The sequence below is a fragment of the Mobula birostris genome, chromosome 8, assembly GCF_030028105.1.
Source record: "Mobula birostris isolate sMobBir1 chromosome 8, sMobBir1.hap1, whole genome shotgun sequence".
Classification (NCBI taxonomy): domain Eukaryota; kingdom Metazoa; phylum Chordata; class Chondrichthyes; order Myliobatiformes; family Myliobatidae; genus Mobula; species Mobula birostris.
Genome location: NC_092377.1, coordinates 11,914,440 through 11,936,950, shown reverse-complemented (window position 1 = coordinate 11,936,950; position 22,511 = coordinate 11,914,440). Strand labels below are relative to the sequence as shown.

General features: G+C 43.0%; 1 protein-coding gene across 1 annotated transcript in view; it reads right to left on the bottom strand.

Annotated features, from left to right (window-relative positions):
- nmbr (neuromedin B receptor) overlaps positions 1–4,787 on the bottom strand; it is a 62,983-nt gene extending 58,196 nt beyond the window's left edge. Inside the window, exon 1 of the mRNA XM_072266851.1 lies at positions 4,489–4,787. Coding sequence (XP_072122952.1) covers positions 4,489–4,787 — 299 coding nt within the window. The remainder of the gene's footprint in view (positions 1–4,488) is intronic.
- Between the last annotated feature and the right edge of the window lie 17,724 nt (positions 4,788–22,511).

Sequence of the window (22,511 nt, the reverse complement as noted above, 5' to 3'; positions counted from 1 at the left end):
TGGGACAGAGGAGAAAGGGAAGAGGAGGGAACCCAGGGGGAAATAATAGGCAGGTGAAACAAAAGGTCAAAGAGGGGAATCGGGGGGGGGGGGGGTGGAATTTGTTTACCGGAAGAGAAATTGGTATTCATGCCATCAGGTTGGCGGGTATCCAAGCGGAATATAAGGATGATACTCTGAGGGTGGCATCATTTTGGCACGGCACATTGGAATGGGAATCAGAATTAAACTACTTGGCCACCGGGTAGTCCCACTTGTGGCGGATGGTGCAGAGGTCCTCCCCAATTTATGACGGGTCGAACCAATATAGAGGAAGCTGCATCGAGACCACTGGGCACAATACACGGTTCTAGCAGATTTGCAGGTGAAGTGTGGAGCACCTTATGCAACATTTTTTCCTGTCGTCTTTCACTTTCTACACCTAACATGCACACTTTTTAAGCAGCATTGAAGGTTCTTTAGTTTATTAGCTCTAGGACTCTGGGATTCTCTGGAGAATGTCTCTTCAATATCCTATTTGCAATAACTAGAATAATCTAACAAGCAGCCGGGCAGTTACTTTGCCCGTTGCAATCGACTGCACATCTACACGTTAATGTTTTGCTCTGCTCATCATCCTGCCATGATTACACACTTAAATAAACTTTCCTCTCTGAAATTAAAGATTAAATTAAGTAATCCACATCAGTGCACATCTGTTTAATTTCCACAACTGATGTTCATTATCAGAGAATCTTGTCTGACCCTTTTCTCGGAACATGGCCTCTTCTCATTACTACCATCAGCAGGAGGTACAGGTCCCTAAACACACACTCAATGATTTAGGAACAGCGTCCTCTTCACCATCAGATTTCTGAACCCATGATCACTAACTTGTTATCCCTATTTTGCATTATTTATTTATCTTTTGTTATTTATAGACTTGTGCGTCTCTACTGTATTGCTTGCACAAAACCTAGGACTGCAAGACCTAGCAGCAGAATCAGGCCACTCAGCCCATTAAGTCTGTACCACCATTCCATTCAGATTGATTTACACTCAGTGACACAAGGAAGTTTGCAGATACAGGAAATCCAAAGCAACACATACAAAATGCTGGAGGAGCTCAGCAAGTCAGGCAGCAGCTACGGAAGTTAATGAACAGTTGATATTTCAGGCTGGGACCCCATTTTTTTGTGACTTGCACTGAGTGGCCACTTCATGAGGTACATTCTGTCCATAATAAAGTGTCCACAGAGTGTATGTTCATGGTCTTCTGACACTGTAGACCATCCAGTTCAAGGTTTACTGTGTTACCTTCTTCACACCACTGTTGTAATGTGTGGTTGGTTGAGTTATTGTTGCTTACTGTATCAGGTTAAACCAGTCTGGTTGTTCTCCTTCAACCTCTCTCATTAACAAATCATTGTCACCTACAGAACTGCTGCTCACTGGATTTTTTTTTTTTTTTTTGCTTTTCACACCATTCTCTGTAAACTCTAGAAACTGTTGTATGAAAAATCCCAGGCGGTCAGAAGTATCTGAGATATGCACACCACCCAGTCTGGCACCATCAATCATTCCACAGTCAAAATCATTTCCATCACATTTCTTCCCCATTCTGATGTTTGAGCTGAACAACAACTGAACCTCTTGACCATGTCTGCATGCTTTTATGTGTTGAGTTGGTGTCGTGTGAGTGACTGATTAGATGGTTACAGAATGTGCAGGTGTACTGGTGTACCTAATAAACTGGCCACTGGGTATATTATTCCTCTCAATTCTATTCTCTTGCTTTCTCCCTGTAACCTTTGGCACCTTTTCTGATCCAGAATCTATCGACTTCCACTTTAAATACACCCAATGATTTGGCCTCCTCATCTCTGCTCTAAAGTGATGATCCTCTATTCTGGTCCTAGACGACACCCCACCACCACTATAGGAAACATCCTCTCCATATCCACTCTATCTAGGCCTTTCAATATTCAATAAGTTTTAGTGGGATACCTCAAACAAAAAATTTCATTTCATAGGTCAGTGATAATAGATCACTGGTTCTCTGTAATACATGTGTATTAGAAAAGGTCAAATACTCCCAACTAACTTCACTATTATGGGAAAAGTTAAAGCATTTGCCTTTCATGTTTATTAGCTCTGTTGTAAGCAGATCTAACAGATTCTTAGAGTTTCATATCCCTGAAGCAAACATCAGAGCAGGAAATATCAGAAAATCCTTTCTGTCGTCAATGCGGTTCGTACTGCAATTAAGCTGAGCAAATTTGTTATACCAATTATTCTGCTTTCAATTCTTGTAGCGTTATTGACATCACTTTATCCTTCAACAGATTGACCTTTAGCTTCCTTCTGCACTTTCAGTTTAAATATTAGCCCACCAGTGCTACTGCTTTCTGATACCGGAATGTGCGGGGGGGGGGGGGGGTGATTGATAAATTCGTGGCCTAAGGTAGAAGGAGTCAATTTCAGAAAACCTAGCACATGTATTTCCTACATTTACACACTTAGTCCAGCGGTCGTGCAGTATACGGATCTCTTCTTTGTTGAATTGGTCCACAACTGGGGGGGGGGGGCTGATTGATAAGTTCGTGGCCTAGGGTAGGAGGAAGTGAGTCATTAACCAGATTTCTGCATTATCACTCAAAGAGTTGAACTGCATGTGCATGTAATGACAGCATTTTGGACCTCCAGGTGGTCCACAGCAGGGGTGATTGATAAGTTCGTGGCCTAAAGTAGGAGGAGATGCTCTCATTACATGCATGTGCAGTTCAACTCTTTGAGTGATTATGCAGAAAGTTTGAAGTTAATAACTCATCTCCTCCTACCTTAGGCCACGAACTTGTCAATCACCCCTGCTGTGGACCACTTTCTGGAGGTCCAAGATGCCAACTTCTACAAAGGAGGAATCTGTATGCTCCACAACCACTGGACTAAATGTGTAAATGTAGGAAAAATAAATGCGCTAGGTTTTCTAAAACTGACTCCTTCTACCTTAGGCCACGAACTTATCAATCACCCCTCGTACGCTCAGTGTGAACTTTCTGATGCATCTTTGCTCACTCATTATATTTTCATTGTCTACTGCTATTCTACATCCTCTTCAAGGTTTGATGTGTTGTGTGTTCGGGGATGCTCTTCTGCACATCACTGTTGTAACACATCACCTTCCTGTCAACTTGAGCAGTCTGGTCATTGTCCTCCTACCTCTCTCATTAATAAGGTATATTGATGCACAGAACTGCCACACACTGGATGCTTATTTCTATTTGTTTCTCATACTATTCTCCATAAACTCTAAAGATTGTTGTGAAAATCCCAGGAGATCAGCAGTTTCTGAGAATCTCAAACTATCCCGTCTGGCACCAACAGTCAAAGTGACTTAGCTCATATTTCTTCCACATTCTGCTGTTTTGTCTGAACAACAACTTAACCTCTTGACCATGTCTGCATGCTTTTATACACTGAGTTGCTGTCACATGATTGGCTGATTCGATATTTGCATTAATGAGCAAGTGTATAGGTGTACCTAATAAAGTGACCACTGAGTTTATATACTAAGGAACCAACAGAGAGGCAAGCAATTCAATTAATTATGAGGCAGATGGATAGGTGATAAACAGACTAGACAAGTAGCTGAAAAAGTTTAGATGACTAAACCAGAAATTTTACAAGGGAGTTCGTTTATCTTACACATTTATTTGGAACTTTGCATGGAACGCACCGAGAGAGAGCTACTTGATGAGTTTGACTCTCCACTCAAAACCAACACAGAAAAAAATAGAAGGCAAGTAGAGGGTTGAGGGGAAAAGGTGAGGAAGACTAGAAAACTGATAGACAAGTGTAAGATTCTGACAAGAAAAACACTGAGAATTTCTTCTCCTGGTCTACCACCACCCTCTCTCCTCCGTTCATCCACAGATGCTGAGTTCTACCAATATGTTGCTACAGATCCCAGTGTCTGCAGTCTTACACACACACACACACACACACACACACACACACACAATGATGGAGGTCAGGTCAGGCAGCATCATGGAAATGAGCCAACAGCCAATATTTCTGACCAAGACCCTTCTTCAGAACTGGAAAGGAGGGGGGAAGTTGCCAGAAGGTCGGTGGTGGTAGGGGAAGGAGGATAGCTAGCCAGGAAGGACATACGGCTGTGGTAGCAAGTCTGGCTGAGTACATGCTCGGAAATTTGGAGGACAGCAGATATCACAGAGCAGGAGCAGTGAGAGATGGTCTCAAAAAATTCCCATTAAAAGAAAATTTAAACTTCTTCAGGAGTAGGCATCTCTTAAAGAGACTTTGCAGTGGAGCAGCAAACCATAAATAATACAAGCAATAAAGAAAGATAGACAGATAGATAGACAGATGGATAGATAGACAGATGGACAGATAGACAGACAGGTAGGCAGGCAGGCAGAGAGATTTTTCTAACTTAAGTTTTATTTTACTTAAATTATAATCATGTAGTCGAGGAGATCCTCCTACCTGTCGGCGCTGAGAGCAGTTAGGGTGAACACTGACACTCCCACTGAAGTGAGCTGGATAAGGGGAATGAGTTTACAAGCCATTGTGCCAAAGACCCATTCCTCGAAAAAATATCTGGCAGCATCCACGGGGACGCAGGTCACTAAGAGAAGCAGGTCGCCGACCGCCAAGCTGGAGATAAAGATGTTGGGGACACTTCTCATTGAGCTGTTGGACACAAAGACCTTAACTAGAGTGATGTTCCCCAGTAAGCCCACGGTGATGATCAGAAGGTAAATGGGTGGAATGATGCATCTCATAGCGAAAAAGTCCGTATCAGGGTAGGCGATCTCCTTGGTAAAGTTGTTCGAAGATGATTTTTCCAGAGGAAAGATAGTGGTGTTGGAAAACAGACCGCTGGCCATCCTAGTAGAGTCTCCTCAACTTCCCAAGAGAAATAAAATTTGCTCTCGTCAACAACGTCTGGAAACACCTGCCAAATGTACACTCTGTATTCAGTCAATGTGAGGGAGAGCCGCGATATCCGCAAGCCTTGAACACAACAGTCTCCGTACAATATAGAATGAGCCAGAAACAAAGCATCACATATGAATTGGTGGGGAATTAGTTGTAAAATATTAATTTAACAAAAACATCACATTTTACTTTTTAGTGGTATTCACTGACACGTTCAAAATCGAGAAGTCGATTCCCAGTCGGTTTAGGATTGATTGCAGAGCCTGTGAGGAGCTGTCCGATTCCTGTAGTGCTGAAGTATTTCTCTTTGCGTTTCCTTCTAGCAGTGGGTGGGAAGACAGCTGTTCCCGAGCCCCAGTCTGGGGACGTGAAGATGAGCAAAGATTTGTTTTCCGTTATTTTCTCGGAATATTTGAATCTTTATCTGTATTTCACCCCCACACTTCTCTTTCTCACGTCGGTTCCGCCTTCACTCGTCTTCTGTTGCACATTCACACTTTTTCTTTACTGTCTGCGGTATTCTTCTCCAACCTTTCCTTTGATCTTGCAAATGTCCGCAGCTTTTTCTTTATTCTGTCTACTATTCACTTTGAATTATGATCTTTTCTCTCACACACACACTCCTTCCTCTCTCTCTCTCTCTCTCTCTCTCTCTCTCACTCTCTCTCTCTCTTGCTCGCTCTCGCTCTCTCTCTCTTTCTCTCTCTATCTCTCTATCTCTCTCACTTTCTGGATGGTTTCTATTAATCACTTCGACAAAGAAGCAGGTTTACCGCATCTCTCATAACAGACAGTTCGTTTTCTCGAAGGGGTGACTTTATTCAAACAAATGCCACAGACCTCATGTGAAGTATGACGAAAGTTATTGCTGAATCCAATGAGAATAAACCCTTGGGCGCGCCTCTATCGGTAGAGAGAGACAGTAGCAGCTGCAGAACTCCAGTCGCCCACCTCAGATCTGAAAGTTGAAAATACTTCGATAAACGATAATGGAATTGCGCCCTATATAATTTTTGAAAATTTACCTAAAAATTATCTATACCCGAAAATGTGAGAGGATTATGAAAAATGAAATCAATCCATGTCCAATGTTGCCTTGCAGAGCTTTGGAAATGGTTTGTTTTATGTAGTTTGGCTTATTATTTATAATCAGTAGCTGGAAGAGTTGAAATCTTGTAGCTACTGAGCTACTCAAGAGTTTAGAGACTTTGAGATAGAGACATGAGTATGAAGAAAGTGGAGCAACCACAAGACATTTAGGATGTAAGAGCATACTTGGGCTATTTGCCTCATCGAATCTTCTCTGCTATTCCACCATAGCTGATTTATTTTCCTTTCCCTCTGAACTTTATCCTTCTTCTGCCCTGCAACCTTTGATGCCCTTACAATCAAGAATTTATCATCCTCTGTTTCAGCCAAACCCAATGACTTGGCTTCTACAGCCGTTTGTGGGCATGAATTCCACAGATTCACCACCCTCTGGATGAAGAAAATCTTCCTCATCTCTTATCTAAAGGGATTCCTTCTATTCAGAGGCTGTGCCCCAGTCCCAGACTCACCAACTAAAGGAAATAACCTTTCCATGTCCATTTTATCTAAGCTTTCAATATTCAATACGTTTCAATAAGATCCACTCTCACCAAATTTCCAGCGAGTAGATTTCCAGAGCCATCAAATGGTCTTCGTACGTTAACAGTTCTATTCCCAGGATCATTTTCATAATCCTCCTCTATGCCCTCTCCAATACACATTCTTTCTTGGATATGGGGCCCAAAAACTGGTCAAAATACTCCAAATATGGTCTGACCAATGCTATATAAAGCCTTAGAATTACATCCTTGTTTCTACATTTCAAGCCTCTCGAAATGAATTCTAACATTGCATTTGGCTTCCTTAACATCGACTCAACTTGCGAGTTGACCTGTAGGGATTCCTGCAAAAGGTCTCCCAAGATTCTTTACACCTCTGAGTTCTGAATTCAGTCCCTGTATAGAAAACCTGTGTCTTATATTCCCTCTACCAACATGCTTGATCATACACTTCTATACATTATATTCCATCTGCCATTCTTTGCCATCCTCCTAATCTTTCTGCGGATTCTGTTTCCTCACCACTGCCTGATCCCTCCACCTATCTTTGTACTGTCTGCAAACTTGGCAACAAAGCCATCAATTCCGTCATCCATAACATTAACATATAATGCGAAAGGAAACTATACCCACATCGACCCTGCAGGACACAACTAATTACCGGCGCCTACCAGAAAAGGCCCCCTTTATTCATATTTTTTGCCTCCTGCCAGTCAGCAAATCTTCTATCCATGTTAATATTCTTCCTGTAATACCATGGGCTTTTGTCTTTTTTAGCAGCATGATATGCGGCACTTTGCCAAAGGCCTTCTGAAAATCCAAATAGCTTGTCCCGCGCTGCACTGCTCTGTGTACTCTGATTGGTTTGTTTTTGAAAGAGTGGTAACCCTTCATAACCCACAATCTCGACGATAGGTAGCGAGTTGGGCGTGCTGAAGTTTCGGACAGCCTTTGTTGGCGCGAAGAGACACTGCGGTGGTTGTTCGTCTCCCGGTCACAGGAGGAATGAGATTTGATCTTCAAAAGAAGCTTCTCTGTTCTTGGTTCTCGAGTGATCGGAAACGCGCAAGACTCGAGCAAACCGCGCGTTTTATTTTTTTAACAGTTGTTTTAATGCGCAGTTAGAACTTCAATTGTGCTTTATTGATTCCGAGGAAGTGCATTCACAATGTTAAATGGGAAAATGTATAATGAAATGTATCTAGAACAATTAGGTCAGTGTAATTGGATTGTTTGCAAACGTCCTTTGTTTACTGGGATTGGGGGTCTATGGGCTGTGTGAGGTATTTGGAACGAGACTCCATTATGGTGAGCACACCGTTGAGAATATATTGGAATCTACGTTCCACACAATCAGAGATGCCTTCACCCAGCACAACCTCAGACAAAGCGATCGAACAGCACTTCAAGCTGTCTCAATGAAAGCTCAGCCAATACGGTGAAGTCCGCGAAATTACTGAGGGATTTCAAGCGGGAAATATCCTTTCTTATGTATTCCATTTCAAGGCAATATTGTTAACACCCTCAGAAGCTGTAAACCATACAGTGATTGTAACAATGGCAACGGATTCATCTTCACCACCTGGAAATGGACATTTCTGTCTCTCTCTCTCTCTCTCTCTCTCTCGCTCTCCCTCTCTGTCAATTACGGATATTGAATAGATTTTTAAGAAACGTGCAAAAACATAAATACTGTATATTAAAAAAAGTGAGGTAGTGTCCAAAGCTTCAATGTTCATTTAGGAATCGGATGGCAGAGGGGAAGAAGCTGTTCCTGAATCGCTGGGTGTGTGTATCTCCTACCTGATGGTAACAGTGAGGAAAGGGCATGCCCTGGTGCTGGAGGTCCTTAATAATGGACGCTGCCTTTCTGAGACACCGCTCCCTGAAGATGACCTGGGTGCTTTGTAGGCTAATGCCCAAGATGGAGCCGACTAGATTTACAACCTTCTGCAGCTTCTTTCGGTCCTGTGGAGTAGCCCCTCCATACCAGACAGTGATGCATCCTGTCAGAATGCTCTCCATGGTACAACAATAGATGTTTTTGAGTGTATTTGTTGACATGCCAAATCTCTTCAACCTCCTAATAAAGTATAGCTGCTGTTTTGTCTTCTCTGTGACTACATTGATATGTTGGGACCAGGTTATATCCTCAGAGATCTTGACACCCAGGAACTTGAAGCTGCTCACTCTCTCCACTTCTGACCCCTCTAAGAGGATTGGTATGTGTTCCTTCGTCTTAACTTTCCTGAAGTTCACAATCAGCTCTTTCGTCTTACTGACGTTGTGCCAGGTTGTTGCTTGGCACCATTCCACTAGTTGGCATATCTCACTCCTGTATGCCCCCTCATCACCACATGAAATTTCTACCAACACGATTCAGTGGTGCCTGCATCATACTTGCCAATCTGCTGCACGTTCATCTACCTTATTTTGTACACTGCCCTCATTCGGATACAACACCTTCAGTCCTGTGTCCACCATTTTTGATTTTTTGCACCATTCTCAACCTTTTTAATTCCTAACTTTGTCTGAAGTCTTACTAACATCTGCCTCCACTAACTGTTCTGGAACTGTTGTTTAATAAAACAGTATATAAAAGAAAATTCCAGTTGTGCTGCAAGGAAGCCTAAATGTATGGGAGCATTTCAGTATGCTGTGTGGCTATGTATCTGCACAGCTTAGAGGGAAATGAGTTCACGAGAATTATCCTGGGAATGAAAGGGTTAACATTTGATGGCTCTGGGCCTGTACTCACTGGAGTTTAGAAGAATGAGGGGGATTTCATAGCAATCTACCAAATTTTGTAAGGCCGAGATAAAGTGGACATGGAGAGGAATGTTTCCTATAGTGGGGGAGTCTAGGACCAGAGTAATACAGGCTCAGAATAGAAGCACATCCCTTCAGAACGGGAACAATGAGAAATTTCTTTAGTCAGAGGGTGGTGAATCTGCAGAATTTATTGCCACAGATGTCTGTGGAGGTCAAATCTTTGGGTATATTCAAAGTGGAGGTTGATGGGTTCCTGATTAATAAGGGCATCAAAGGTTACGGGAGAAGGCAGGAAAATGGAGTTGAGAGGGAAAGTAAATCCGCCATGATGGACCAAATGGCTCAATGTTATTCCTATGGTCTTACAATGCACCAGTCACAGTTGCAAATGTCAGAACAGCCTTCTGGAGAGTAAGCTCCTGGAAAGCACTTGGCCCGGATGGTGCCCCTGGCGGCGTACTTACATTCTGTGTAGATCAGCTGGCAGGGGTATTTTGCAGGCATTTTTAACCTCGTTGTTTCAATTTGAAGTTCTAACCTGCTTTAAAAAGAAACACAACCACCCTAGTTCCTATGAAAAGTAAGGCAATATACATTAATAACTACTCCTCTGTGGGTCTGACATCCACCATCATGAAGTTCTTCCAGAGACTGGTCATGGCAAACATTAACTCCAGTCTTCCAGATAATTTCCATCCATTACAATTCACCTGTGCTGAAACAGGTCTATGGTAGACACCATCTCCCTGGTTTATATTCATCTCTGAATCACCTGGACAGTAAAGGTACCCATTTTAATCTATAGTTTATTGACTACAGTTCCACTGCTGTATTATAATTCCAAGCAAACCCATCTCCAATCTCCTTGACCTATGAGTCAGCACCTTCCTCTGCAACTGGATCCTTGACCTCTTGAGCAACAGACAGCCATCAGTAAGGAGTGGCAACAACATCTCCACCATAATTATCCTCAGCATTAGTTTCCAACAGCCTCTACTCTACTCCCTGTTCACACATGACTGTGTAGCCAGAGAAACTCTAGCTTTCTACAAATGTGCAGATGACATCACCATAGTGGGCCGTATCTCAAATAACAATGAGCTGGAGGACAGGATGGAGATAGGGAGCTTAGTGACATGGTGTCATGGCAACAACCACAATGTCAACAAAACAAAAGAGCTGGTCATTGACGTCAGGAAGTGGGGTAGTGCACATACTCCTGCCTTCATCAACAGTGCTGAGGTCAATTGTGTTCATAGCCTGTCCTTATTCAACCATGTAGTCACCACAGACAAGAAGCTCACCAGCACCTCTACCTCCTTAGTAGGATACAACTTTTGACATGTTCCCTTTGACCCTTACCAATTTTCAGAGATACATCATAGAAAACAATCTGTCTGGATCCATCATGGCCAGGTACAGCAACTGCTCAGCACATTACCGTAAAAATAACTGCAGAGAGTTATGGACCCCCTCAGCATTTCACAGAAAGCCTCCCTTCTGCAGACTCCATCTACACTTTGTACTGCCTCAGTAAAGCAGCAAGCACAGTCAAATTTATCTCCCATCCTCAACATTCTCGCGTCTTGTCTCTTCCACTAGGTGGAAGATACAAAAGCCTGAAAGCACGTACCACCGGGCTGAAAAACAGTTTCTGTCCCACTGCTACGAGACTATTGAATGGTACCCTAGTGCGTTAAGATGGACCCTTGACTTCACCAATGACCTCATCATAGGTTAAGCATCTTGTCTGCCTGCTTTTCACTTTTTCTGTAATTTTAGCATTTTATTCTGCTTTCTGTGAATGTCTTCCCTCATACTACCTCAATGCATTGATTTGATAAAATGCTTTGCATGAATGGCATGCAAAGAAGTGTTTCACTGTACATCCCAGTACATGCGACAATAATAAACCAACTTACCAATTTACTTCAGTGCAGACCATACATGTTATTTCATTTGACATTTCCAGTATGAGATAGAGTATGGCTATTTAGCTCATTGAGACTATGCAGGCTCTCAGACGACACTCACAAGCCCCATTTCCCCTCCTTTTTATTTCCCTGTAACAACAACTTCTCCTCTTCATCTCCCTCTTTTCATCTACTCCTTCCCTTCTTCCTCCTCTTTGCTCCTCTTCCTTCTCCTCCATCTTTTCCTCTTCCTGCCTTTTTTACTTCTTCCTCCAACTCCCCCTTCTTTTCCTCCTCCCCTCCCTCTTCTTCTCTTCCTTCTCTTTCTCCTCCCTTCTTTCTTCCTCCTCCTCATCCCTCTTCTCTTCCTCTCCTCCTTCTTTTCCACTTCCCTTTCTTCTTCCTCCATTCTTATTTTCCTCCTACAAATATTCCTCCTCCACCTCCCTCTTCTCTTCCTCCTCTTGTTCTTTTCCACTTCCTTCTCTTCTTTCTCCTCTTCCCCTTCTCTTCCTCCTATTGTTTCTTCATCTTCTTCTTCCCCTTCACTTTCTCCTCATCCTTCCTCTTCCTCCACCTCTTCTTCTCTCCTCTCTTCCTTCTGTTCCTCCTCCATCCTCTTCTTCTATTCTTCTTTCTTACCCACATCTTCATACCATTCTTTCCTCCCACTCCTCTTCTCTCTCTTTCCCCTCTCCCACCTCCTCTCCTGTATCCTCTCAGACTCTCACATTGAGGAACCACCTGCCTTTAATAAGGAGTCTCATTGTGTGGCATTGGAGATCGTCGGTGCCAAATGGTCACAACAAGTTCATTTTCCTCCAATTTTCTCACACATTCCAGAGCACCTGTGCCCTTACAAGTACATTATTTGGTCCACTTCTTCTTCCTGTTGAACAGTCACTAAGGATTGAGAATAACTTGCTCCCAGTCAGTTTTTGAGGTTTCTAGAGTGGGTTAATATCACATTGACTCCAGTCATTTCCCTTTGTGGCCTTGTTCAAACTAATTGTGTAGAGATCATAAAAGAAGCACAGTAGAAACCCTTCTCTCAGTCTGATCGTTCACTTATTTCAGTCAGAGCTCAATCACTACATTATTGCAGGGACCAGAAACAGTCAGGTTTATTATCACTGACTTACATGACATGAAAATTGTTGTTTTGCAGCAGCAGTACAGTGCAAAGACATAAAATTACAATAAATTACAAAATAAACATATAGTTCTGAAAAAGGAACAATGAGTCAGTGTTCATGGGTTCATAGACTGTTCAGTAATAAAATATAGAACATAGAGCACAACAGGCTCTTCAGCCCCCATTTTGTGCTGATCTTTAACCTACTCTAAGGTTGATCTAAACCCCCCCCCCGCCATTACCCCCGCTCTCTGGAGAAAGTTTCTGGCATTCCACTGGATCTATGCCTCCTATCATCTTGTGTCAAGTCACTTTTAATCATCCTTTCCTCCAAATTGATGGTAGAGAGAAAGACACTGTTCCTGAATCATTGAGTGCGGGACTTGAGGTTTCCTGTACCTCCTCTGTGATGGTAGTGATAAGGAGAGGGCACATTTCAGATGGTGAGTGTCCTCAGTGATGGAATCCTAGTTATAAATATCTTGGAAACAATAAGATCTTGATTCAGGGAATGCCTGAACAGTATAATTTTTCTGCTTCAGCAGAACCAACAATCCCATAGGGTCTCCTGCATATCACAGAGAAAACTATTCTTCACACTACCTCAGAGCTTATGGGTAGCGGGGTGAAGATTTGTCTCTGCCAACGGTGGTGCAAGACACTCCTTCCCTCCGCTAGCCTGTAAGTCACCCTTGAAGCATGGGACCAGGTGGTGGATGGTTGTATGATCAACTGATGCATATCACAAGTCCTGGTTATGCAACCACTGATGCCAGGCAAACAATTCCTGGGAGTATTGATAATGGTTGGGGTCACCCATCTTGTAAAAACACTGCCCAGAAAAGGCAGTGGCAAACCACTTCGGTAGAAAACTTTGCAAAGAACAATCATGATCATGGAAAGACCACTGCACATAATGACACAGCACATGATGAATGAATCTCAGAGCTAGTTTTAATGTGAATACATGTTTGTCATTTCTTTAATAGATGAAAACAGATGTTAATTCTCAATAGTCTCTTGAGTTTGTACCATCTCATTGCCTGAATAACCTGCGTAAACACTCAGCAAAGTTCAAAGTAAATACGGTTTTAAATCATCATCTTCCTAACAGGATGTATCACAGTTTGGTATGGTGACTGCTCTGCCCGAGACAGGAGGAAACTGCTGAGATTTGTGGACAGAGGTCAGCACATCATGGAGCTGAGCCTCCCCTCTGCGGACTCTGTCAACACTTCTCACTGCCTCAGTAAAGCAGCCAGTACAATCGAAGACCCCATGCACGCAGTTCATTCTCCTTCTCTTCCCCCTCCCTCCCACATCGGGTCAAGGACACAAAAGCCTGAAACCAGGCTCAAGGACAACTTCTATCCCACTGTGATAAGACCATTGAATGGTTCCCTCGTACAATAAGATAAACTCTTGATCTCACAATCTACCTTGTTATGAAGTTGCAACTTAATATCTGCTGGCACTGCACTTTCTCTGCAATTGGAACACCTTATTCTGTATTCTGTTATTGCTTGTCCTTGAACTACTTCAAAGCAATTATGATACAAAATGATCTGTATGGATGGTATACAGGACAAGTTTTTCACTGTAACAAGCGCAAAATACTGGAAGAACCCAACCGGTCAGGAGTAGACAGTCAATGTAGCATCTCTAGGAAGAGGTACAGTCGACGTTTCGGGCCGAGACCCTTTGTCCTGACGAAGGGTCTCAGCCCGAAACGTCAACTGTACCTCTTCCTAGAGATACTGCATTCACCAGCAACTTTTACGTGTGTTGCTTGAATTTCCAGCACCTGCAGAATTCCTCATGTTTGTGTAGACAGCCAATGTGTTGGGCCAAGACTCATCATCAGGACTGGCAAGGTAGGGGTAAGAAGCCAGAATAAGAAACTAGGGGGGAGGGGAAGGAATACAAGCTAGAAGGTAAGAACTGAGAGCAGGTGACAGGAAAGGTAGGTTGGTGGGAGGAAGGGGATGAAGTGGGAAGCTGGGAGGTGATATGTGGAAGACACAAGGGGCTGAAGAAGAAGGAATCTGATTGGAGAGGAGAGTGAACCATGAGAGAAAGTTTTTCACTGTGCCTTGATACATGTGACAATAATGAACTAATTTACCAATTTATCAATCACAAACAAGAGAAAATCTGAAGAATTTTGTGTGTTTTACCTATTTATCAATTACATTTAATTATATAATCCGTAGCAGAAGTATATTAACTTCAGCTTTTCACTGTCCATTTCTATGATTAACTGTATTTATAAGTTTAGATGTAGGATAAAGTTTTCATGCTGCTGGACTGAGTGATTTCTCACTGGTAATCATGCAGTGAATGATTGGTAGATCTAACCTGTCAAGTATAAAATTGTTGTTGCTATGGGGGATATTCAGGAAGGACATGATACTTCAAATTCAGGTCCTATTTTCCATCACAGGTAAATCCAAAGTAAACCTGGGCACTTTCCAGCATAGAGTTAAGGCCGTAGGTGATCATGCCTTTACACATGATTGAGCACATCTACACATAGCGTTGTCGCAGGAAAGCATCATCCATCGTCAGGGACTCCCACCCACCAGGCAGGGTATGCCCTCTTCTCACTGCTGTCATCAGATTCAGGAACAGTTATTACCCTTCACCCATCACCCATCAGGCTCTTGAACCATACGGGATAACTTCACTTTCCCCATCATTGAAGTGTTCCCACAACCTATGGACTCACTTTCATGAACTCTTCATCTCATGTTCTCGATATTTATTCCTTATTTATTTATTATTATTATTATTCCTTTCTTTTTGTATTTGCATATTTCATTGTCTTTTGCATACAGGTTCAACACTCAAGATGGTGAGGTCTTTCATTGATCATATTGTGGATTTATTGAGTATCCAGGGTAGCATGTGATGATGTAAATGTACTTTGATAATAAATTTACATTGAACTTTGAACTATGAAGCAGTGAGCTGTCTGTATAGAGTTTGTATGTTCTTCCCATGACTGCATGAATTTGCTCTGGATACTTTGGTTTCCTCCCACATTGCAAAGACATACAGGTTAGTAAGTTAATTGTTCACATGGGTGTAACTGGGAGCCACAGGCTCATTCGATCAGGGCGATCAGTTACTGCACTGCATCTCTAAATTAAATTTTAAAACAAAATAAATTAAGGTCTTCAAGGGAGATTTGTGCCATCAGCGTTTATTATGCAATCTGAATAATACATGGCCATCCCAGGGGGCAATGTGGGCTGCTGGATGTCTCATGAGAGTTGGAGTCATATGCAGGTCACTTTGGGTAAGGACGGCAAGGTTCCTGTCCAAAACAAGCATAGTTAACTAAATGGGTGTTTACAGTTATCCAGCAATTTCATGGTTCAGCCAGGGCTTCTGCTTGGGGAAGGCTGAATGATTTTGTGCAACTGTCTTAACCATGGTGGATTCATTCAGATCCACAGATGAGTCCTTGAACACAACCCACTCCACCAACTTGAAGCAATCCCATAGCTGCATCTCTGCCTTCCGTGTTGTCCTAATCTCTGCAGCTTTTGGTCTTTAGCCACTGCCAGTATGCAGGTCAGAGTAGAACAGCAAAGTATTAGATTTCCTCAAGTGCAGTTTGGACATGGAATAGTAGGCATTCTTTATCTTCATTTAACAGTGATCTGGTGTGCTGGGACCTCTGGTGCTAAAGGTTATATTCTGATGATAATTGGGCAGGGTTTTCTTCAAACAAGCCTGCTCAAGTCCCCGACTATGATTTGAAAAGCATCAGGATGGACTGTTCCTTGTTTGGAGATGGCAAAATGCAGAACCTCAAGAGCTTGATTATAGTTGGCCACTGGTGGTCTGTAAACTCCAGTGAAGATCATGAATGTGAACTCCCAGCTCTGCATCCTGTCAATGTCCCATCATAACCTATGACAATTGTCAACACAATCCAACCTTTGTGCCATCTGCAGAATTATTAACCAACCCTTCCCTGTCCTCGTCTCCTTTAAGTCATTCATAAAAATCACAAAGCCTCTGGGCACAGACTGGATGGGCTGAAGGGTCTGTTTCTGTTCTGTAGTGCTCTATAATGTTATGACTCTATGATACTAAAATCAATGCAAGTACAGTTACTGTGCAAAATTCTTAGGCACATATATACAGTATAGCTAGGGTGCCTAAGACTTTTCCACAGTACTGTATTTGTCAACATGAAGCTGAGAGTGAGTTTGTAAATCTGGCAGGAGCAAAGGTTGGGAATGTTGCGGGTGGATCACTGCAGGAGAGATGTGGAACAGGTGACAGAGGAATGCCAGGGGTATGGGGGGAGAGCACAAGTGCAGACACACCCAGCCCTGAGACCAGGCAAAGTCACTTGATTCCAAACAATTGGTTTAGTGAACATTACTGAATTTTCTCTGGTGCTTTCCACTCCCTTCCTTCCCCCTTTGTCTTTTCCCAACCATGATTCCCCTCTCCCTGTCCCCTTCCTACTCTCAGTTCACAATAGAGACTCATTTCTGAACCAGGTTTATCATCACTCATTTACAGAGCCTATGCAAAGTATTTATGTCCCCTTTGGAAGTTTTCATGTTTTATAGTTTTACAACATTGAATCACAGTGGATTTAATTTGGCCAACACGAGGAAATCTGCAGATGCTGGAATTTCAAGCAACATACATAAAAGTTGCTGGTGAACGCAGCAGGCCAGGCAGCATCTCTAGGAAGAGGTACAGTCGATGTTTCGGGCCGAGACCCTTCATCAGGACTAACTGAAAGAAGAGCTAGTAAGAGATTTGAAAGTGGAAGGGGGAGGGGGAGATCCAAAATGATAGGAGAAGACAGGAGGGGGAGGAATGGAGCCAAGAGCTGGACAGGTGATTGGCAAAAGGGATATGAGAGGATCATGGGACAGGAGGCCTAGGGAGAGAGAAAAGGGGGAATGGGGGAAACCCAGAGGATGGGCAAGGGGTATAGCGAGAGGGACAGAGGGAGAAAAAGGAGAGAGAGAAAAAGAATGTGTATATATAAATAGATAAATAACGGATGGGGTACGAGGGGGAGGTGGGGCATTAGCAGAAGTTAGAGAAGTCAATGTTCATGCCATCAGGTTGAAGGCTCTCAGAATGAGGTTTTTCATTCCAGGACGAAAGAGATATGTTCCTTTTTTAAAGAAAGGGGCTTCCCTTCCTCCATCATCAACTCTGCTCTCAAATGCATCTGCCCCATTTCACGTACATCTGCTCTCACCCCATCCTCCCGCCACCCCACTAGGAACAGGGTTCCCCTGGTCCTCACCTACCACCCCACCAGCCTCCGGGTCCAACATATAATTCTCCGTAATTTCCGCCACCTCCAACGGGATCCCACCACTAAGCACATCTTTCCCTCCCCCCCTTGCTTTCCGCAGGGATCACTCCCTACGCGACTCCCTTGTCCATTCATCCCCCCCCCAATCCCTCCCCACCAATCTCCCTCCTGGCACTTATCCTTGTAAGTGGACCAAGTGCTACACATGCCCTTACACTTCCTCCCTTACCACCATTCAGGGCCCCAGACAGTCCTTCCAGGTGAGGCGACACTTCACCTGTGAATCAGCTGGGGTGATATACTGCATCCGGTGTTCCCGATGTGACCTTCTATATATTGGCGAGACCCGACGCAGACTGGGAGATCATTTCGCTGAACACCTAAGCTCTGTCCGCCAGAGAAAGCAAGATCTCCCAGTGGCCACACGTTTTAATTCCACGTCCCATTCCCATTCTGATATGTCTATCCACGGCCTCCTCTACTGTAAAAATGAAGCCACACTCAGGTTGGAGGAACAACACCTTATATTCCGTCTGGGTAGCCTCCAACCTGATGGCATGAGCATTGATTTCTTTAACTTCCGCTAACGCCCCACCTCCCCCTCATACCCCATCTGTTACTTATTTATTTATATACACACATTCTTTTTCTCTCTCTCCTTTTTCTCCCTCTGTCCCTCTCACCATATCCCTTGCCCATCCTCTGGGTTCCCCCTCTCCGCCTTTTCCTTCTCCCTGGGCCTCCTGTCCCATGATCCTCTCGTATCCCTTTTGCCTATCACCTGTCCAGCTCTTGGCTCCATCCCTCCCCCTCCTGTCTTCTCCTATCATTTCGGATCTCCCCCTCTCCCTCCCACTTTCAAATCTCTTATTAGCTCTTCTTTCAGTTAGTCTTGACGAAGGGTCTTGGCCCGAAACGTCGTCTGTACCTCTTCCTAGAGATGCTGCCTGGCCTGCTGCGTTCACCAGCAACGTTGATGTGTGTGGATTGAATTTGGCTTTTTTTGGACACTGATCAATAGAAAAAGACCCTTTTGTGTTAAAGTGAAAACAGACCTGTACAAAATTATCTGAATTAATTAGAAATGTAAAACACAAAATAATTGATTGCATAAGTATTCACTCCCCTCAAGTCAGTATTTGGTAGAAACATCCTTGGCAGCAATTACAACCTTGACTCTGTGTAGATAGGTCTCTATCAGTTTTGCACATTTGGACACTGCAATTTTTCCCTGTTCTTCTTTACAAAACTACTCAAGCTCTGTCAGGTTGCATGGGGGCCATGAATGAACAGCCCTTTTCAAGTCCACCCACAAATTCTCAATTGGATTGAGGTCTGGACTGACTCGGTAACTCCAGAACTTTGGTGTTCTTAAGCCACTCTTGTGTAACTTTGGCTTTATGCTTGGGGTCAGTGTCTTGCCGGAAAACAAGAAGATTGGAAAACAAATCTTCTCCCAAGTCGCAGTTCTCATGTAGACTGCATCAGGTTTTCCTCCAAAATGTCCCTGTATTTTGCTGCATTCATTTTACCATATACCTTCACAAACCTTCACAGGACCCAGCTGCAGTGAAGCACCCCCACAGCATGATGTAGCCACCAGCATGCTTCACTGTAGGGATGGTGTGTTATTGATGATGTGCAATGTTTGGCTTAATGCCAAACATAGACCTTAGTTGGATGAATTTAGTCGGAAAAGCTGAATTTTGATTTCGTCAGACCATAGATCCTTCTTCCAGCTGACAGTCTCCCAGATGACTTCTGGTAAACTCTAGCCAAGATTTCATGTGAGTTTTTTTCAACAGTGCCTTTCCCTTTGCCAATTTCCCATAAAGCTGTGACTGGTGAAGCACCCAGGCAACAGTTGTATGTGCAGTCCCTCCCATTCAGCCACTGAAGCTTGTAACTCCTCTAGAGTTGTCACAGGTCTCCTGGTGGCCTCCCTCTCTAGTCCCCTTCCTGTATGGTCACTCAAATTTTTGAGCATGGCCTGTTCTAGGCAGAGTTACAGCTGTGTCATATTCTTTCCATTTCCTGATGATTGACTTAACTACTCCAAGGAATATTCAGTGTCTTGCAAATTTTCTTGTATCCATCTCCTGACTTGTGCTTTTCAATAACCTGTTTGCAGAGTTGGAGTATTCTGTAATTTTTGCCAGGATGCTGACTCACCAGCAGTTGGACCTTCCAGATACAGGTGCATTTTTTCCTACAACCAGTTGAAACACCTCGTTCAGTTGCCTCCAAAAAACAGATTTCCATTTAACTAACTACGTGACTTCTAAAACCAATTCGCTGCAGTGATGATTTGGTATGTCATATTACTTATGCAACAAATTATTTTGTGTTTTATATTTGTAATTAATTTAGATCACTTTGTAGAGATCTGTTTCATTTTGACACAAAAGAGTCTTTCTCTGTTGATCAGTGTCAAAAAAGCCAAATTAAATCCACTGTGAAACAATGCTGTAAAATAATAAAATATGCAAACTTCCAAGGGGGTGAATACTTTTTATAGGCACTGTGTGTCAGCAGTCCAGTGCAATACATAAACTTACTGTGCAAAAGCCTTAGTCACCGTATCTATATACAATATATGTGCCTAAAGCTTTTGCACAGTACTGTGTTTATTTTGTCATCAAAGGAATACCCTCCATTTTGTTAAAATTCCTGGGAAGAATGCAAATGAGTGCATGAAAGTTTTACCAGGATGTTGTCTGGACTTGGGGCCCCGAGTTGTATGGAGAGATTGTGTGGACTGTGCTTTATTTCCTGGAGTGTAGGAGATTGAGGGGTGACCTGATAGAGGTAGAGGATCATGAGGGGCATAGACAGGGCAAAAACATGTGGTCTGTCTCTCAGGGACAGGCTGGTAAAAACGAGAAGGAACAGGTTTAGGATTAGAGCCGAGAGATTTAAAAGGGACATCAGGGGCAGATTTTTCATGCAAAGGATGGTGCATATTTGGAATGATCTGCTCGATATAGTGAGCAAAGCAGGCACATTAGAATGAGAGGGGATCTCATTGAAACCTACTGAATGTTGAAAGGCCTCAACAGAGTGGATGTGGAGAAGAAGTTTCCTATGCTGGGGAAGTCTAGAACCTGAAGACACAGCTTCATGATAGAGGAACGTGCATTTAGATGAGGAGGAATTTCCTTAGCCACAGGCGGCTGTGGAGGCCAAGTCATTGTGCATATTTAAGGCTGAGGTTGATAGATTCTTGATTAGTCAGGGCATGCAGGGTTACAGGGAGAAGGCAGGAGAATGGGGCTAATAGGGAAATGGATCAGTCGTGATGAACTGGTGGAGCAGACTTGATGGGCTATATGGCCTAATTCTGTTCCTACGTCCTTTTAGCAACATTTAAAAGTCATCAGGATAGGAGCGGTTTTCAGGGCTATGGGCCAAATTCAGGCAGATGGGACTTGTGTGCTTGGGAGAGGTTAGTGTGGTGCCGGTGATCAGGGTTTGATTCCTGCCACTGTCTGTAAAGAGTTTGTACCCTTTCCCTCTGACTGCATGGGCTTCCTCCCGACGTTATGGTTCTCTCTTACATTCCAAAGATTACACCTTTGGGTTAGTGAGTTGTCAGTATGCTATGTTAGCTGCAGAAGCCTGGTGACACTTGTAGTCTGCCCCCAACACATCTTCAGACCGTATTGGTCAATGATACACATGGTGTACATGTGATAAATAAAGCTAATCTTTTTTTTAATTCTTTAAGTCCCACCCAGGGAGTTGGGGTACAACTCTACGCCTGCTTATTAATGCAAATATCTGATCAGCCATTCAAATGGCAGCAACTTAATCCATAAAACATGCAGACATCGTCAAGAGATTCAGTTGTTATTCAGACCAAATATAGAATGGGTAAGAAATGTGATCTGTGACCTTGACAGTGGAATGATTGTTGGTGCCAGATGGGGTGGTTTGAGTATCCCAGAAACTGCTGACCTCCAGGAATTTTCATGCACATCTCTAGAATTTACAAAGATTGGTGTGAAAAACAAAAAAAAAAACATTCAGTGATCGGCAATTTGGTGGGTGAAAATGCCTTGTTAATGAGAGACATCAGAGGAGAATGGCCAGACCGGTTCAAGCTGGCAGAAAGGTGCATAACCACGTATTACAACAGTGGTGTGCAGAAGGGCATCTTTCAATGCACAACATATGAAACCTTGAAGTGGACAGGCTACAACATCAGAAGAACACGAACATACACTCAGAGGCAACTCTATTTGGTACAGGAGGTAACTATTAAAGGGGCCAATGAGTTTAACTTCAAGTAAGTGTTCATCATATTTCTGTAGGGGAATCTGAATGCAGGAAGGCGCATTAATTATCCTCACAAGAAACAGAATGAGAAACCTTACCTTTATGGTTTCTTATAGACTGAATCTGAGTCCTGAGGCTTTAATATATACTCCTCAGTACCAGAAAGAAGCTTATGGTCTCAAGATGATATTTAGGGCGAAAGTCAATATATTGGTTCATATATTAAAGGACAAGTTGTGCAAGGGAGTTACAAAGGACTATAGTTATGATATGGTAACTGAGTAGGCAAATCTAGTAGGGTCTGGAAAATATACATAGGACACTATAAATCAAAATATTGAATACAAGAGTTGGGATATTATGTAGAAGTTGAAAGGATGTTGGTGAGACCAAATTTGGAGTATTGCGTGCATTTCTGGTCAACTATGTTGGAAAGCACCTTTTTTTAATGCCTTTTATAAGATGAATTAATGTAAGCCAGATGGTGCATTTTAATCATTTGTATTTTTCAACAAACTCATGTATTTTTCACAGTATGAGGTGGGTAGTCCCCACTTACTGGCAGAAATCTGTAT